This window comes from Pistacia vera, unplaced genomic scaffold (assembly GCF_008641045.1).
Source record: "Pistacia vera cultivar Batoury unplaced genomic scaffold, PisVer_v2 Contig317, whole genome shotgun sequence".
NCBI lineage: Eukaryota > Viridiplantae > Streptophyta > Magnoliopsida > Sapindales > Anacardiaceae > Pistacia > Pistacia vera.
The window spans coordinates 524,435-539,727 of record NW_022196132.1 but is presented as its reverse complement, the minus strand read 5'-3'; the positions used below and the strand labels follow the sequence as shown (position 1 = coordinate 539,727).

General features: G+C 34.8%; 5 protein-coding genes across 6 annotated transcripts; 4 read left to right on the top strand and 1 right to left on the bottom strand.

The window, feature by feature from the left end:
• Window positions 1-1,109: 1,109 nt before the first annotated feature.
• On the bottom strand, window positions 1,110-4,180 carry LOC116136681 (uncharacterized N-acetyltransferase p20-like). The gene is made up of 2 exons (XM_031422357.1): window positions 3,937-4,180; window positions 1,110-1,634 (listed from the first exon to the last, which is right to left on the bottom strand). The coding sequence occupies exon 2, from the start codon at window positions 1,623-1,625 to the stop codon at window positions 1,110-1,112; it is 516 nt and encodes a 171-aa protein (XP_031278217.1). The 5' UTR covers window positions 1,626-1,634; window positions 3,937-4,180.
• On the top strand, window positions 1,778-2,568 carry LOC116136680 (uncharacterized N-acetyltransferase p20-like). Its single transcript, XM_031422356.1, has one exon. It carries the CDS (start codon window positions 1,929-1,931, stop codon window positions 2,484-2,486), a length of 558 nt encoding a protein of 185 aa, XP_031278216.1. The 5' UTR covers window positions 1,778-1,928; the 3' UTR covers window positions 2,487-2,568.
• On the top strand, window positions 2,616-3,592 carry LOC116136548 (uncharacterized N-acetyltransferase p20-like). The gene is made up of 2 exons (XM_031422234.1): window positions 2,616-2,633; window positions 2,851-3,592. The coding sequence occupies exons 1-2, from the start codon at window positions 2,616-2,618 to the stop codon at window positions 3,262-3,264; spliced, it is 432 nt and encodes a 143-aa protein (XP_031278094.1). The 3' UTR covers window positions 3,265-3,592.
• Window positions 4,181-4,773: 593 nt separating the features above from the next.
• LOC116136650 (uncharacterized N-acetyltransferase p20-like) lies at window positions 4,774-5,603 on the top strand. The gene has a single exon (XM_031422322.1). The coding sequence runs from the start codon at window positions 4,890-4,892 to the stop codon at window positions 5,445-5,447; it is 558 nt and encodes a 185-aa protein (XP_031278182.1). The 5' UTR covers window positions 4,774-4,889; the 3' UTR covers window positions 5,448-5,603.
• Window positions 5,604-11,603: 6,000 nt separating this feature from the next.
• Window positions 11,604-15,177, top strand: LOC116136662 (protein CDC73 homolog). Of its 2 annotated transcripts, XM_031422336.1 has the most exons (4): window positions 11,604-12,799; window positions 13,147-13,229; window positions 13,374-13,492; window positions 15,118-15,177. In XM_031422336.1, exons 1-3 carry the CDS (start codon window positions 11,737-11,739, stop codon window positions 13,464-13,466), a joined length of 1,239 nt encoding a protein of 412 aa, XP_031278196.1. In that variant the 5' UTR covers window positions 11,604-11,736; the 3' UTR covers window positions 13,467-13,492; window positions 15,118-15,177. The 2 variants fall into 2 exon arrangements, with proteins under 2 accessions (XP_031278196.1, XP_031278195.1); XM_031422335.1 differs by lacking the exon at window positions 15,118-15,177 and having other exon boundaries at window positions 13,374-13,672.
• Window positions 15,178-15,293: the final 116 nt, after the last annotated feature.

Here is a 15,293-nt window from a genome sequence, read left to right as displayed (position 1 = left end):
CCTGCCCAACATACAATGGTAAACAATATGGCCCATCTTGGTCCAATGCTAGGAAATTATTATGGTGGCTATGGGAATTTTTGGGCTGGATCGGTATGAATCTGCCACTCAAATTTTGTTCTTTTATAAGTGTTTCATGAAAATGCATGTTTTAGATTTTAATTGTTCAGACCTTCTTGTTTTTCTCCAGCCCTCCTTTGTTTTGTTTGTCTAAATTCGTCGTGCTAGTATAGAGAAAACGACATATTACCATCCGAGGTTTAGCGGAATTTCAAGTTGATATCTCTAATTTCATTTATTCTAGATGCCATTTCTTTTATTTTAATATATTCTCAATTTTTAACTGTAGTGAGACACACGTTAGCATGCAAAAGTGTGCTGGCGCTTTCTTTGGCCAAAAATGGCTCATGTTAGCAAAAAAAGGCTCACGTTAGCAACATTCAAGCCGATGGTTTTTGGTTTTTTCCAATTGATTCTGAACTCCAAAATCATTTCCAAGACCACCGTTGGACTTCCCACAATCTCCTCTAAAAAATCCATACTTTCACTTGCAGACCTCATTCACCGTTTTTGATTATTTTCAATAGTCACTAACGGTGTTAGTTTAACGGTGAAGATCTAAAATAAATGCAATTAGGAGGTATCAACTTTAGATCTCGCTAAACCTCAATGGGAATATGTCGTTTACTCTGCTAGTATATCATGTTAGGCCATTCTTACGACCACCACAATAACAAGACATCATCAAGTATGATTCATGTACAGAGAATATGTGTTGATTGAGTACATTGAATCAGTTCTAGAAAGGAAACGTGGCCCAAAAATGTGTAGTACGCAGTACGCACACATCCATGGTCAAGAATCAGACTAAAATAATTACAACTCAGAAGAACACGAAAAGCTAAAAGAACTAAGAATGTTTAAATCATAGACCTACATGTTCTGTTCTTAACAGATACCATCACAGCGCGGAAGGACACAACCTGCTGGCATTTGTCTGCTCATTTGTTGTTTAACTCGGCTTCAGCTAGCTGGGGTTTTGTTACTAATCATCAAGGGAACTGACGAAACCAAGTTTTATGTGATTTGAGCCATAAGATAAAGAGCTCTCACATAACCTTATCGGTATAAAGGAAGCCATACACAAACATGTCTCTAATTTCGCCTTTGCAGAAACCGTACTTCCTTAACAAACCTTCTTTCAAGAACCCAACTTTTTCTAGTACCCTTTGAGACCCTTTATTTTCTACCTCTACCAGAGCCTGCAATCTCACCAAATCTGGAATTTCCTCAAACACTTTAGAAACAGCCATTTTCAATGCTACCGTGACTACCCCTTGACCCCAGTACTCTGCCGCCAATGCATATCCTACGTGGGCTCTGCATCTATCATCACCTGCTTCTTGTTTGATTGAAATGTAGCCAATCGAACGGTCATCCAAACATATGGACCGACGCCAAGGGTGGGGTATAGCAACTTTGTCAAGATAATTTAATGCTTCTTCTCTGGAAGTAATTGTGTTCCATCTGAGATAGCGTGTCACTCTATCGTCACTAGCCCATTTCAGGAAATCATCAACATCGGAGAGCTTGAATGGACGGAGGGAAATTCTTGATGGGTCCATTGAAACAGGCTGCAACAGAATTGCAATGAGATGGATACTCCAAGCTGAATTTAACTATTGTATGAAGTGGAAAATTCCTGTTGAAATAGTCAGCTAAGGCGGCTATAAATATGTTAAAACAGTTTTGGCGTTTTCTAATTCCTTGCTCCTCACTCCAATCAAGGCAACGTTTACCCCAATTATAAGTTAACATTTCTCATTCTATCTTAATTCCATATGTTAATAAATGCTATATCTTTCTTCTCATATTTTGTACTACGGTACTCATTAAGCTTTGTTAAACAGTCTTGGTTAAAAGCATAAATGGAGGAAAAATCCTCCAAACCATATGAAAATGAAGGCGACCCTAAATTCTCTGATATCTCTCTCAGGTTGTTAGATCTTTCAGACATCGACGATTTCATGGTGTGGGCTAGTGATGGTAAAGTTGCTCGCTTTTGCAGATGGGAACCTTACACTAGCAAAGAAGAAGGCATGAGCTTTATCAAAGACAAAGTTGCAACCCATCCATCGTTCAGGGCAATTTGCATCAACAACAGGCCAATTGGTGCTATCACAGTCACGCCAAAATCCGGTCATGATAAGTGTAGAGGTGAGCTTGGATATGTTTTGGCCTCGAATTACTGGGGCAAAGGGATTGCTACACAGGCTGTGAAGATGGTGGCTAAAACTATATTTGATGAATGGCCACATTTGGAGAGGCTGGAGGCTCTTGTAGACGTTGAAAATGTGGGCTCACAAAGGGTGCTAGAGAAGGCTGGATTCAAGAAAGAAGGTGTTCTTAGAAAGTATTTGATTCAAAAGGGAAGCACTCGAGACATGGTCATGTTTAGTCTTCTCTCCACTGATCCTAAAACTTAATCATCTGTACAAAATTTAGTTTGTGTAATATTCACTGTAGTTTGTTTTCTTTTAGCTGTTATTTGTATTCATAAACAGATCATAAAAATTGAACATACAGGATGTGAATTTCCACTATCCATCCTTATGATGACCTTATCTATTTTCGTTGACTCCAAGTTGATTAGGATTATTAAGTCTCTACAGCGGCGAAAATAGCTAGATTAGGTCCCTTTCTCACCTTGGTGTACTAGTCAACTAAGGCGGCATTAAATACAGTTTCATCTTGGCACTTCTCCTTTTTTCCCTCTATAATAATTTATTTATCATATTTCCAGGGCAATTACTAGAGGTCAATTTCTTATTGTTTTTGTTAGAATACCAGNAACCTTACACTAGCAAAGAAGAAGGCATGAGCTTTATCAAAGACAAAGTTGCAACCCATCCATCGTTCAGGGCAATTTGCATCAACAACAGGCCAATTGGTGCTATCACAGTCACGCCAAAATCCGGTCATGATAAGTGTAGAGGTGAGCTTGGATATGTTTTGGCCTCGAATTACTGGGGCAAAGGGATTGCTACACAGGCTGTGAAGATGGTGGCTAAAACTATATTTGATGAATGGCCACATTTGGAGAGGCTGGAGGCTCTTGTAGACGTTGAAAATGTGGGCTCACAAAGGGTGCTAGAGAAGGCTGGATTCAAGAAAGAAGGTGTTCTTAGAAAGTATTTGATTCAAAAGGGAAGCACTCGAGACATGGTCATGTTTAGTCTTCTCTCCACTGATCCTAAAACTTAATCATCTGTACAAAATTTAGTTTGTATAATATTCACTGTAGTTTGTTTTCTTTTAGCTGTTATTTGTATTCATAAACAGATCATAAAAATTGAACATACAGGATGTGAATTTCCACCATCCATCCTTATGATGACCTTATCTATTTTCGATGACTCCAAGTTGATTAGGATTAATAAGTCTCTACAGCGGCGAAAAAACGCTAGATGAGGTCCCTTTCTCAGCAATTGTACATCCAATTGCCTTGGTGTACTAGTCAACTAAGGCGGCATTAAATACAGTTTCATCTTGGCACTTCTCCTTTTTTCCCTCTATAATAATTTATTTATCATATTTCCAGGGCAATTACTAGAGGTCAATTTCTTATTGTTTTTGTTAGAATACTAGGGTCTATTGAGTTGTCTCAATTGAATTAACAAGAGATGAATTGGATAATCAAACAACTCTGAATAATTTGAACATCCTGAATCATTCAATCAAGACATGAAAATAAAAAAGAAAGAAAGAAAGCCAAAAAAAAAGAAAAGAAAAAAAAGAGCAAGACACAACAAATTTATAGTGGTTCGACTAAGTAGCCTACATTCACTCTTCAAGACTCACAATAGGGTGTTATTAATCATGATTTCAAGCAGTACTAAAAAGAATTGAAATAAAGAGTACAAGAAAATAACACACCCGAAAATTAGACCCTAGATTTCTCTACGAGAGTTGCTCATTTCCTTCACCAGCCCACCCTATTATAAACACAAACACTCCTCCCAGGATCGACCTCCGCCTGTCTTGAATTTCTCCACAGTCTTGAGATGAACAAAAGGTTAGAATCTTCTTCATATTCATGCTTCCAATGAGGTGAGGATGAGAATAAAGTTGTTACAAGAGAAATAGATCAAATGACACGAATTGAAAACTAATTCAAAGAGAAAAACGACCGTCGCACAGACCATCTTTGATTTCTTTATAAAAAAGGTTGACTTCTTTATAAAAGGCTGATTCCACCGTGGCCAATGTAAGCCACATCACCACAGTTTTCATTACATATAGGCAAGCACTCACCAATTGGGACGGTTCAAGTGTTGACTGTGATGGGCGATCAGGAGATTAACTGATTAAGAGAAACTCAATGACCATTTCTAGCATCATCTTTATTAAAGGACTATCTCAAGACACTTCTTTCAATGTATAATCTAGTTTTCTCCACGATCCTTTGGGAGATATCTTGTTCTTTATTAATTTTCCACCTAACTTGAAGCCAAAACACTCATGGATAAATAATACTTCTAAGCCTATCAGCTATCACGATGATTGTTCTTGTTCCTGTCCCTGACCTTAACTTCCTGTATTATTGACTTATGGTCAACAGTGGCGGCCATTACAGAAGCATCTTTTTCTCCTTGGCATTTTTGTCCGATTAATATATTCATAATTCAATGTACACCACGTATTAAAAAATTGAACCCCCGGGCCCAAATATGGCCGCATTGATATATACTATTCCTTAAATATATATTTATAAATGCAAGAACTTTACATCTCTTTTCCCATTCTGCTTAATTTCTCAGATGAAAAATTTTCTTGTCTTGTGATCTATTCAACCATTTAGCCATACATTCAGGGAAAGTAGAGTGGACATGGAGGAACAATCTTTGGAATCAGAGGTAAAAGAAGGGCAGAGCGAATTCTCGCAGATCTCTCTGAGGCCATTGGAGCTATCAGACATCGATGATTTCATGGTGTGGGCTAGTGATGATAAAGTGACTAGTTTCACCAGTTATGGACCTTTCAGTCACAAAGAAGAAGGCATAGAGTATATTAACCACGTCGTTATACCCCACAAGTGGTTCAAGGCAATTTGCTTAAATAACAGGCCGATTGGGGCTATATCAGTGACACCATTTTCAGGCAACGACAAATGCAGAGGTGAAATTGGGTATGTTCTGGGGTCAAAGTATTGGGGCAAAGGAATTGTAACAAGGGCTGTGAAGATGGTGGTTGATATTATATTTGATGAGTGGCCACATTTGGAGAGACTTGAGGCTCTGGTAGATGTTGAAAATGTTGGGTCACAGAAGGTGCTGCAGAAGGCTGGATTCATGCGAGAAGGTGTTCTCAGAAAGTATTGTCTTCTAAAGGGAAAAACTAGAGATATGGTCATGTTTAGTCTTCTTTCTACTGATCCCAGAATTTGATTAATTGTATGAGTTAATGCTGTGTTTCCTGGTGAATTGATTGAGTATATATGGCCATGTCTATGATTTGAAAAGGAATATTTAGTTGAATATCAAGATGGGCATCTTTCAATTATCCAATATAATTAACCCTTTTTATTTATTTATTTTTTTTAATGCTAGTACACAATAATTTGAATGGTTAAGATATTTGTACAGGGTTACTTCAACTTTCTCTAATTTTGGCACTCATAATTGTCTCCTAGACTCTTTTCTAGTGCTAGTTATGAAGATAGAGGTAGTGAAGACAAAACCAATTCTGGGTATTTGGTGAGTGAGTGTTAAGATTATGAGAGAAAACATAAGATGGACCATGCTTCATTTTTCACTTAAGAATATAGCTCTCTTCTAATGACAGATTGTTCAAATCATATATTTAGGTTTATATCTTATTTGGACTAAGGTACAATTGTGAAAATAAATTGTAATAAACCCCTAGTTAAATATGAGTAAACGACTTTTTTCCACCCCAAATAATGACTTAATGACACTTTTCCACTTACAGACTTTTAAAATACTACTTTACAACCCAAATTTATATTTTGTTTCCGATTCCAACATGGTTGTAACCCCACACTACTACCATTCTCTTCCCCGATCATCACTCACCAAAACTCCTCAAGCCCTATTCCCGCAAACCTCGCCAATCGTCGGCAATCGAGCGATTAGGGTTTGCGTAACTGCCCCTCCCAAGTCAAATTCTGATTAATTCCAACTTTCTACCACCAAAATCCAACTTTCTACCACCAAAAGACTCATCGGTCTCCCCTCTTCTAAAGTCTCAACAGCCTGGACCGAGTTTGCTCCCTGTTCACCGTTGAAATATAAATTTAGGTAGTAAAATAGTATTTTAAAAGTCTGTGGGTGGAAAAAATATCATTAAACCATTATTTGGGTGGGAAAAAGTCATTAACTTAGTTAAATATACTGAGAATCTTATGTCACATAAAGGCAAGTTTTGATGGCGGAGATAATGGACCTAATAGCATCACATCTTAATTTTATGTTGCATTAAGTTCCAAGTTTTCATTGCGGAGATGTCCCCAAACCCGAAGGTTTGAGACTAGTTCTTGATCGGGGCTCGGGTAAATGCCCTTAGCCACAAGGGGGTTTGAGACTAATTACCGATTGAGGCTCGGGTAAAGCTCCTGGCCTCAAACTGGTTCCAGTGAGATTCGAACCCTTAACATTATCGATAAAGTTTGTCAATTGAAAATCCAGTTACCAGCTAGATCACAACTCATGGTTAAATGACGCCTAATTTGAATCTTGGAATCTTATGCTACATCAAGGGTGTAAGACGCAAGAGTAAGCACATAAATAGTATCACAAAATATTAAAAAAATATAAATGATTAAAAGTTGAGTATTAACAGATAAAATTAACAAATTGATTGCATAATAATCTATTTTAGTTATTATACTTTTTTAGGGTTAGTTTGAGATTGTTGTGACTTTAAGTTTAATCATTTTTTTTCCCAACTTTAAAAATAATCAGCTTTGAAAATAATTTTTATTGTGTTTGTTAAATATTATTTTTATAATTTTTGTGATTGTCAAAATCTATTTGTTAAATTAGATTTTAAAATTTTTATTGTACATGCAATGATCAAAATTGATATTTTATTTTGATATCAAGATGGGCATCTTTCAATTATCCAATATAATTAATTAATTAATTAATTATTATTATTATTATTATTATTATTATTATATATTTTTTTTTTTAATGGTAGCACACGATAATTTGAATGGTTAAGATATTTGTACAGGGTTATTGCAAGACAGTAACTAGGAAATAGGAATGTTACATCAAGGGTGTAATAGGCAAGAGTAAGCACAAAATTAAATAGAGAGAACACCCAAGGTTTGACGAAATGGCACTTTTCCACCTGTCAAGTTTTAAAATGACATATTTTCATCATTCGTCAGATTCTGTTAGTGTTTTATATTAATATTTAGCTGAAAAGGCGAAAATACCCTAAAATAGTTTATTATAAATTAAAATTTAATTAAGTCAAAGTCTTTACTCAATTATTTATTAGTTTAAGTGTAAAAATAATTTTTTTTTCTTTGTTTATTTAATTAATTAAGAATATTGATTTTTTATATTAAGTAGGAAAAATGAAAACCATTATAAATTAATAGATTATTGAATAATAGTGATGAGATATTGATGACATTATAAATAAATAAATATTAAGATCATTTAATTTTAAACAATTTCATAGCATTACTTCTAACTTTTTAGGTGAGACTAACTATTTTTTCTTTTTTGACTTTTTAGCTAACTAAAAATTTATAAATTCAAAATTTTAAGGATACTTTCATCTTTTCAGTGAAATATTAACAGAAAACATAATAGAATCTAACGAAAGGTGGGAAAGTGTCATTTCGTCAAACCTTGGGTCGAAAAATGTTGTTCTCCCAATTAAATAGTATCACAGAATTTTAAAATATATAAATGATTAAAAATTGAGTATTAACAGATAAAATTAACAAGTTGATTACATAATAATCTATTTTAGTTATTATACTTTTAGGGTTAGTTTGAGATTGTCGTAACTTTAAGTTTAATCAGCTTTGAAATTAATTTTTATTCTGTTGGTAAATATTACTTTTACAATTGTTGTGATGTCCAAAATCTATGATTTTGTATTTGGTAAATTAGATTTTAAAATTGTTATTGTATATGTAATGACCATCGATATTTTATGCTCCATTTGTTACACTCTTCCGAATATTATTCTGGGTTTTCCCAATAAAGTTAAATAGTAAATTAGCTTATTCTCAAAATATTATTCTATATTATTCAATTTCTTTTAAACCCTCCTAAATTTGTTAATTTAACTAAACACCCCCAATTTTTTTTAGAAATTGCAAAAACGCCCCACCAACCCACATTTTCCAGATTCCGGCCACCACTATCGGAAGTTGGCCAGAATCTAGTATAATGACACACTATCATCTGTATCTGACTGGTAGTGCGTCGATTTAGCCTTTTTCGATCAGATCCACGGTGGATCTGGCTAGAAAATGCCAGATCTTCTGTCATAGCCAGTCGTCAACGACGACCATGATATGGTCGTTGTTGACCATCAACAATGGCCGTATCTTTGGCGTAGACGATCAAATGCGGCTAGATCTAGCCGTAGATCTGACCTTTTCAGGCTAGATCCACTGTAGATCTGGCTGAAAAAGGTCATATCGGCACACCAACAAGATCCAGCCGGTCATGCACCGATACGACGACTCCGGCCACCCTCCGGCGGTGGTGGCTGGCTGTCCGTATTAATGGGTTGGTTGGGGTGTTTTTGTTAATTTTAATTTTTATTATAGGGGTGTTTAGTAATAAACAAACATAGGGGGTTATTTTATTAATTTTCAAATCCTACATCGTAATACCCATCTAATTTAATTTTTTTTAAAATATTATTCTAAAAAGTATAGAATAATGAACCAAACGGACCATTATTTTAAAATATTTTTTTTTAATCATTTAATAATATAAAATAATTATATTATTAAAACAATAACATAAAAATTTCCAAAACAAATGATTGGCTGACACCAACGGTGGTCAACTATCGATCAATGGTCAAAGTTGGGCAAAAGTGGCGCGTTTGCACTAACGTCGCCCGTCAGTCCCACAAGAACCAACGCATGTTGACGTATTGGAATCCAGTTAAATCACCATATTCCAACCTATAGTTTGGTTATAGAAGGTGGCTAAGCAGCGTTCAACCGAATTCTGTCAAATTAGAAGTTGCCGATCCTATAAGGACTGAATGTGGCGCTAACACGCCACTATTCACTTTCATTGATCACCGATCAACCACCGCTGATCGGCAGTTGATTGGCGGTTGACCACTATCGGTGGTGGCAACAACCAATCCTATTTCAATTTTTTTTTTTAATTTATAAATAAATCATGAAATTATATTTGTAATAAATCAAAATGCTTATTTAAGTTAGTTTTGTAATTTGAAATGTTATATATGGATATGTTTGTCATTTTACAATACAAAATCAGCTTTATAAATCTGATTATTTTATAATCAACTTAATTAATTTTAAAAGTTATTTGCGTAATACTTTTATTAATTATATCTTAATCTACAACACACACTTAGCTTTAGTTTGGGGTTGCTATAAGCTTATAACTACTCTTATAATCACTTATTTCATAATCTAAAACACAAAAAGTGTTTAGTAAACTAATTTGAAAAATGATTACGAAACACGCTCATTATGAAATAATTTATTTTATGAAATGATTCCAAAAGTTACTAATTGTAGCTTTTAGAATTCAAATATTGCTTATGAAATTTTAATTATCAAAAACACGCTAACTAAATTCTAATTTTTTTTATAAATGATTTTTAATTAAATAAATAATATAAAAAAAAAACTTTAGAATTGGTTGGTGGCCGGACGACAGTCATTGATGATGGTTGGACACCATTGTTGGAGGCGCGTTCGGTGACACTGACCACCCTATGAGGTAGACTGTTGACCGATCTATCCAATGGAGTAGTCAAATCGATCGAAATTTGCAATGTTTCGTTGTAGTAGGTTAGAAAAAAAATTTCTAGACCTTTTTCAATTTGTTGCAACGAAATGTTGTAGGTTATGGCCGTTTTGATTGCTCCATTGGGTGGATTGGCCGACGATATACCCAATGGAGTGGTGGTGTCGTCGGACATGCCTTTGGCAATGGCGCCCGGCAATTGTTGTTGGCCAATTTTTCCAATTTTTCTTTATATTTATATTTAAAACTTATAACAAAAACTGATTATTAAAAAAGTTAAGAGTAAAAGTGATTAAGAAAGAAGTTAAATTAATCGTAAACTAAACCTTAATATATTCACCTTTTTCCACCTTGGTCAAGTGATCCATTGTTATGCTTATTACATAATTAATCACATCCCTTTAGGGCATCTCCAACTCACGTTAAAATGGTGCAAAAAACACCAAATTGGCGTGGATTGGTACTCCAACCCACGCTAAACACTGCGCCGCGCAGTGCTACATTGGCGCAGCACTGCAGAACTGCACCAAAATGGCGCGGTACTGTAGCAGCAATACTGTAGCAAAAAATATATTTTTTTTTAATTTTTTTTTTTTAATTTTGTTAAGTTAATTTGAGTATTAAATTTTACACCAAAAATCACACCAAATTTGAGTATTTGTATTTAATTTAATTTGATTATTATTTATAATAATAAATTTATAATAATGATATAATTCAAAAAATGATGAAAAATAAAAAATAGAACTTTATTCAATGCAAATATTAAACTACAATAACTCAAAATAAAAATTAACACTAATTTAAAAACACTAAAATTAAAAGAAAATACAACATAAACTAAAATAACAATTTAGTATTCCGGTAGATTAGTTCCGGATCCAGTAAGATCATCAAAATATTGAAAAAAACTTGAATAGACAACACATTTTTTTTTTTTTTTTGTATCATTTTATATTAGATGTAATGTTTTTCTATAATGTTTTTCTATATTAAATGTAATGTTTATTTGATTAAATAAATGCTTAATTCTATTAAATTAGTATAATTTTTAAAATAATTATTATTTAATAAAAATATCATTCCCAATATTTAATTAATATATACAAAAATAATGAGTGAAATAGATTAATTGTTGATTATTACAATAAAAGAAAAAAAAGAATATTCTAGAGAATAGTCTTTTTGGTGTAATATTTGGTGTTGTGGGTTAGAGATGGAATAATATTTTGCATCAAATTTTGCACCAATTTGGTGCAATGGGTTGGAGATGGTCTTAAGGTGTTCAATCTTCAATAATATAGCTTATGTTATTAATACCCAATGAATTTATTGAAAAAAAAATATGGTTGATTAAGTGATTAAAAATTATTTGCAAAAGAAATAACAAATTAAAATTAAAATATAAAAATCTTTAAACCATGTTTAATTGAATATTTTAAAAACAATACAGGATACGTTAAAAAATAAATAAATAAAAATCTAAAATGAGTTAAAAATCGTCCTGCAACCTGGAATCTTGATGCAGTGAAATTTTACCCAAAATAAGAAAAAGAAAAAAAAAAAAAAAAAAAAAAAATCCCATCATCATCTATGAAGTATGCAGTACTACTGCAAGCACAATCTTCTGCAGAGCTGAACTATCTTGCATCAACTTCACTGTCACTTCACCAGAAAAAGAATTATTAAAAGTGGAAAAAAAAAAAAACCCCACCTCTGAATGGATCCTCTATCAGCTCTGCGTGACTTCACAATCCGCGGCGAACTCGACAAGGTCACCCAGACGGAAAATGAAATCCGCTTCGGCTCCGACTACACTTTCGCTTCTTCGATCGAGACCCCTTTTCGTTCCAAACAAGGCAATCTCTACACTCTCCAAACCCTGGTTTTCTTCATCAAAAACTACAGTCTCAAGCACACTGAGTACATCCAGACCGCCCGTGCCCACCGCATCCCTCCCGTTACTCTCCCTGATCGCAAACCCCTCTTCGAATACCTCACCGGTAAAATCGACTCCTCCGACCAGATCGAATTCCACCTCCCCCAAAACCCTAACTCTCTCGATGGGCCCCACAAAGAAACGTTTACTAACGGCGATGAGATTCTGAGGAGCAATAATTATAATAGCAACAATGTTACGGCTGTTGATGACGGAAAAGGTTTTGAAAATCTTGAAAACGTTGATTACTTGGCTTTGATTAGAGCGGCGGAGAAACCGTTGAAGGACCGTGAGCAGTTGTTGGAGTGTAAAAACAGTGATTTCTATAGTGTTCTTGTGTCGTCGACGAGACGGGAAGAGGAGAGACAGCGAATTGAGTCGCAACAGAGGAAGGATGGGTTAGTGGCGAAGAATAGGCTAATGGGAGTTGACGAAAGAGGGCTAGGTTACGGTGGTGATGAGGGTTTCGAAACAACGCCCAAGCCGAAGATGTTGCAACTGAAAGGTGGGAAGATTGGTGAAGGCGTGCCGATAATACTGGTGCCCAGTGCGTTCCAAACTTTGCTAACGATTTACAATGTGAAAGAGTTTTTGGAAGATGGGGTGTATATTCCTACTGATGTCAAGGTGAAGAACATGAATGGGGTGAGGCCGGAGTGTGTGACAGTGCAGAAGAAGTTTAGTAGGGATAGAGATCAGGTGGTGAAGGCGTATGAAGTGAGAGACAAGCCCTCGGCGTTGAAGGCTGAGGACTGGGACAGGGTTGTGGCGGTTTTTGTGTTGGGGAAGGAGTGGCAGTTCAAAGATTGGCCCTTCAAGGACCATGTGGAGATTTTTAACAAAAGTAAGTGGAAGTTTGCGATAAATTCAGTTTTTGTGTAAATGAATTTGCCTAATTTGAGCCGAATTGAATTATTTAGGGTTTAAAGTGGAATTACTGTATTGGGGTTGATTGGAACCATGTGTATTGATGCTCCTGCTGTTATTGGATTTTGAAATTCACTTTAAATTTGAGCTTAAGCTCTATTGATGTCAAATTTGAGTTTGTGTATGTGGTTGAAAGAAGTATTGGTGGTTTTTGTCTTGTGGAATCTGTTGGTTTTGCATTTGGGTAGGGTTATTTTTGCATTCTATATCTGTTATATAACTTTTGGAACCTTATTTATGCTACTTTGTATAATATAAATGCAGTTATTGGATTTTTCATGCGGTTTGAAGATGACAGTGTGGAGTCTGCAAAGATTGTGAAGCAGTGGAATGTAAAAATTATTTCTGTGAGTAAATTTTTCCCATTAAGCTGCATAATTATTGTTGTTGTAGTGTGATAAAGTTTGTATTCTTGGGTAGAACTGAGTTCATGTGTCTTGTCAAGTTATATTATTTGCTAGCACTGGTTAAAATATGCCTCAAATGTGCAGATTAGCAAGAACAAGCGCCACCAAGACAGAGCTGCGGCTTTAGAGGTGTGGGACAGACTAGAAGAATTTGTTCGGTCACGGTCTCATTCCTAAAGAGTGCAGAGTTTGAGAGAATATTTGTATGTATGCTTCTATAAAGTCTCTTAGTTGTGACCAACATTTTTGATGTAACTGTGAAATTTGTTATAATCTTTCAGAAATTTAACTCTTTAGTCTCTTTTAGGTTATGTGGTAAAACGTTTACAATTAATGTGGATTATTATCATACAAATACTTGTTATACACTTACTTTATTTTTTCGCCAGTTTGATCGCTGAGAAGGTGATGAGATTAGGACTGGAACATATGTAAGATCAATGCTATTATGTGGTTGGATGTGAAAATAAGAGCAACTTTGGCTTGGCTTATAAGAGGCTTTCAACTCTGTTCAACTTTTAGTGAGTTGAGCCTTTGAGGTTATAAATGGTTCTACAGTTTCTCCCCATCTCTTTTTAGTCAAAGCATAAAGGGCAATGTTATGTGCACTAACTATTTGTACTAATCCAAGTACTAACATTGAAAATTTGAAATTCCTCCCAAAAAAAAAAAAATTTTTTAATTTTCAATGTTAATACTTGGATTAGTACAAAATGGTTAGTGCACATACTATTATTAAAGCATAAATCACTTAAGAAACGGTTCATATATTTTCAACAAAATTTTGTCTTGTTTATCCTGTGAATAGGGTTTTTGTTTAGGAACAAAATATGATAAGCTTGTTTTGAAGAGTTAATGTGTAGCTTGGTAGTCAGTTTGTTGCAGCTGATTCTTAATCAAAAGAATTTATGTTCAGAATCAAAGGTGGAAGTTCAAACACCTAAAAGACTATGCTAAAACAAAGCCCTGGTTGACTGTTTGGTTTTTTCATCACTAGAATACCTTATGTAGCTGTGTATATTCCCATGGATTTAATGGAAAATGTAACTAAAGTTGGCAAGTTATTTGCTGGGGTGTGATAATTTCTGCTTTACTTTAATTCACTGGATTTTTGAAATGGAGCCCATGGAGTCGACACCTAAAAGTGGGGATGAAGCTGCTTTTCGAGAGTTGAGTTCCTTCTTCCTGTACAAGCAGATTAAGAATGTTAAATGATTCAGAAAAATTTAAGTCCTCGTCATACAAATCATAGTATCCCAGATTCAGCCACAGTTTTGCTCCATGGCCCAAACTGGCTGAATGGCGGATCACTCTTGATTTGACAGTGAATCCTGGGTTAACCGAAACGAAATCTTGCTTGCAGCAGTCTAAACCAGAAGTCATCACTACTCAGTCCCTTACTGTGCTCTACTGATTAGTTAGCAGAAAACATTCAGACTATTTCTGATCCTGTTGTCTTTTTACTGACTGATCAAGTGGTTAATTGTTCGATTAGGGAGGATTTATCAGAAATGAACCAAGATTTTGATTAATTTTTGGTGCCGCCGTGTAACAGTGTAAACCAGATCTACTATGCTGCTAAATTGAGTAGAATATTTGCCAGTAGCTGTAGCTAAACTTATTTTAATCTCCTTCTTCGGAGCTACTTCCTTGTTGGACTTAGGTTAATGATTGTAGACAACATTTCACTACAGTTGATAGTGGAGCACAATCCTGGCTTACAAGAAGTTAACTTTCTTGCGAACCAAATAATATACAATCCTTTTTGTGACTTTTTGATGTGGATCAGACATTTCTTTGCTGACTTAATTCTGCAAATACATTGTAGGACTCCTGTGTAAATCAAGATGTTGGATAATCTATCATACAGTAAACCTATGTATTAAGGGTGAGTTATCGTACTGTTAAATTTTTTGTTCTATTATTATTGCTTTGCATCTTTCATAACTTGTTCTAGTAAATTAAATTCCCTATTTTTGTTAGCTTTCAATTGGTTCATCACTA

What these genes read in the sequence shown, in the direction of transcription:
- LOC116136662 (XM_031422336.1), top strand. Translation starts at nt 11,737, where the DNA reads ATGGATCCTCTATCAGCTCTGCGTGACTTCACAATCCGCGGCGAACTC. An exon ending in TGTGGAGATTTTTAACAAAA is followed by an intron (nt 12,800 to 13,146) that starts GTAAGTGGAAGT and finishes ATATAAATGCAG; the next exon opens with TTATTGGATTTTTCATGCGG. An exon ending in GGAATGTAAAAATTATTTCT is followed by an intron (nt 13,230 to 13,373) that starts GTGAGTAAATTT and finishes TCAAATGTGCAG; the next exon opens with ATTAGCAAGAACAAGCGCCA.
- LOC116136681 (XM_031422357.1), bottom strand. Translation starts at nt 1,625, where the DNA reads ATGGACCCATCAAGAATTTCCCTCCGTCCATTCAAGCTCTCCGATGTT.
- LOC116136650 (XM_031422322.1), top strand. Translation starts at nt 4,890, where the DNA reads ATGGAGGAACAATCTTTGGAATCAGAGGTAAAAGAAGGGCAGAGCGAA.
- LOC116136680 (XM_031422356.1), top strand. Translation starts at nt 1,929, where the DNA reads ATGGAGGAAAAATCCTCCAAACCATATGAAAATGAAGGCGACCCTAAA.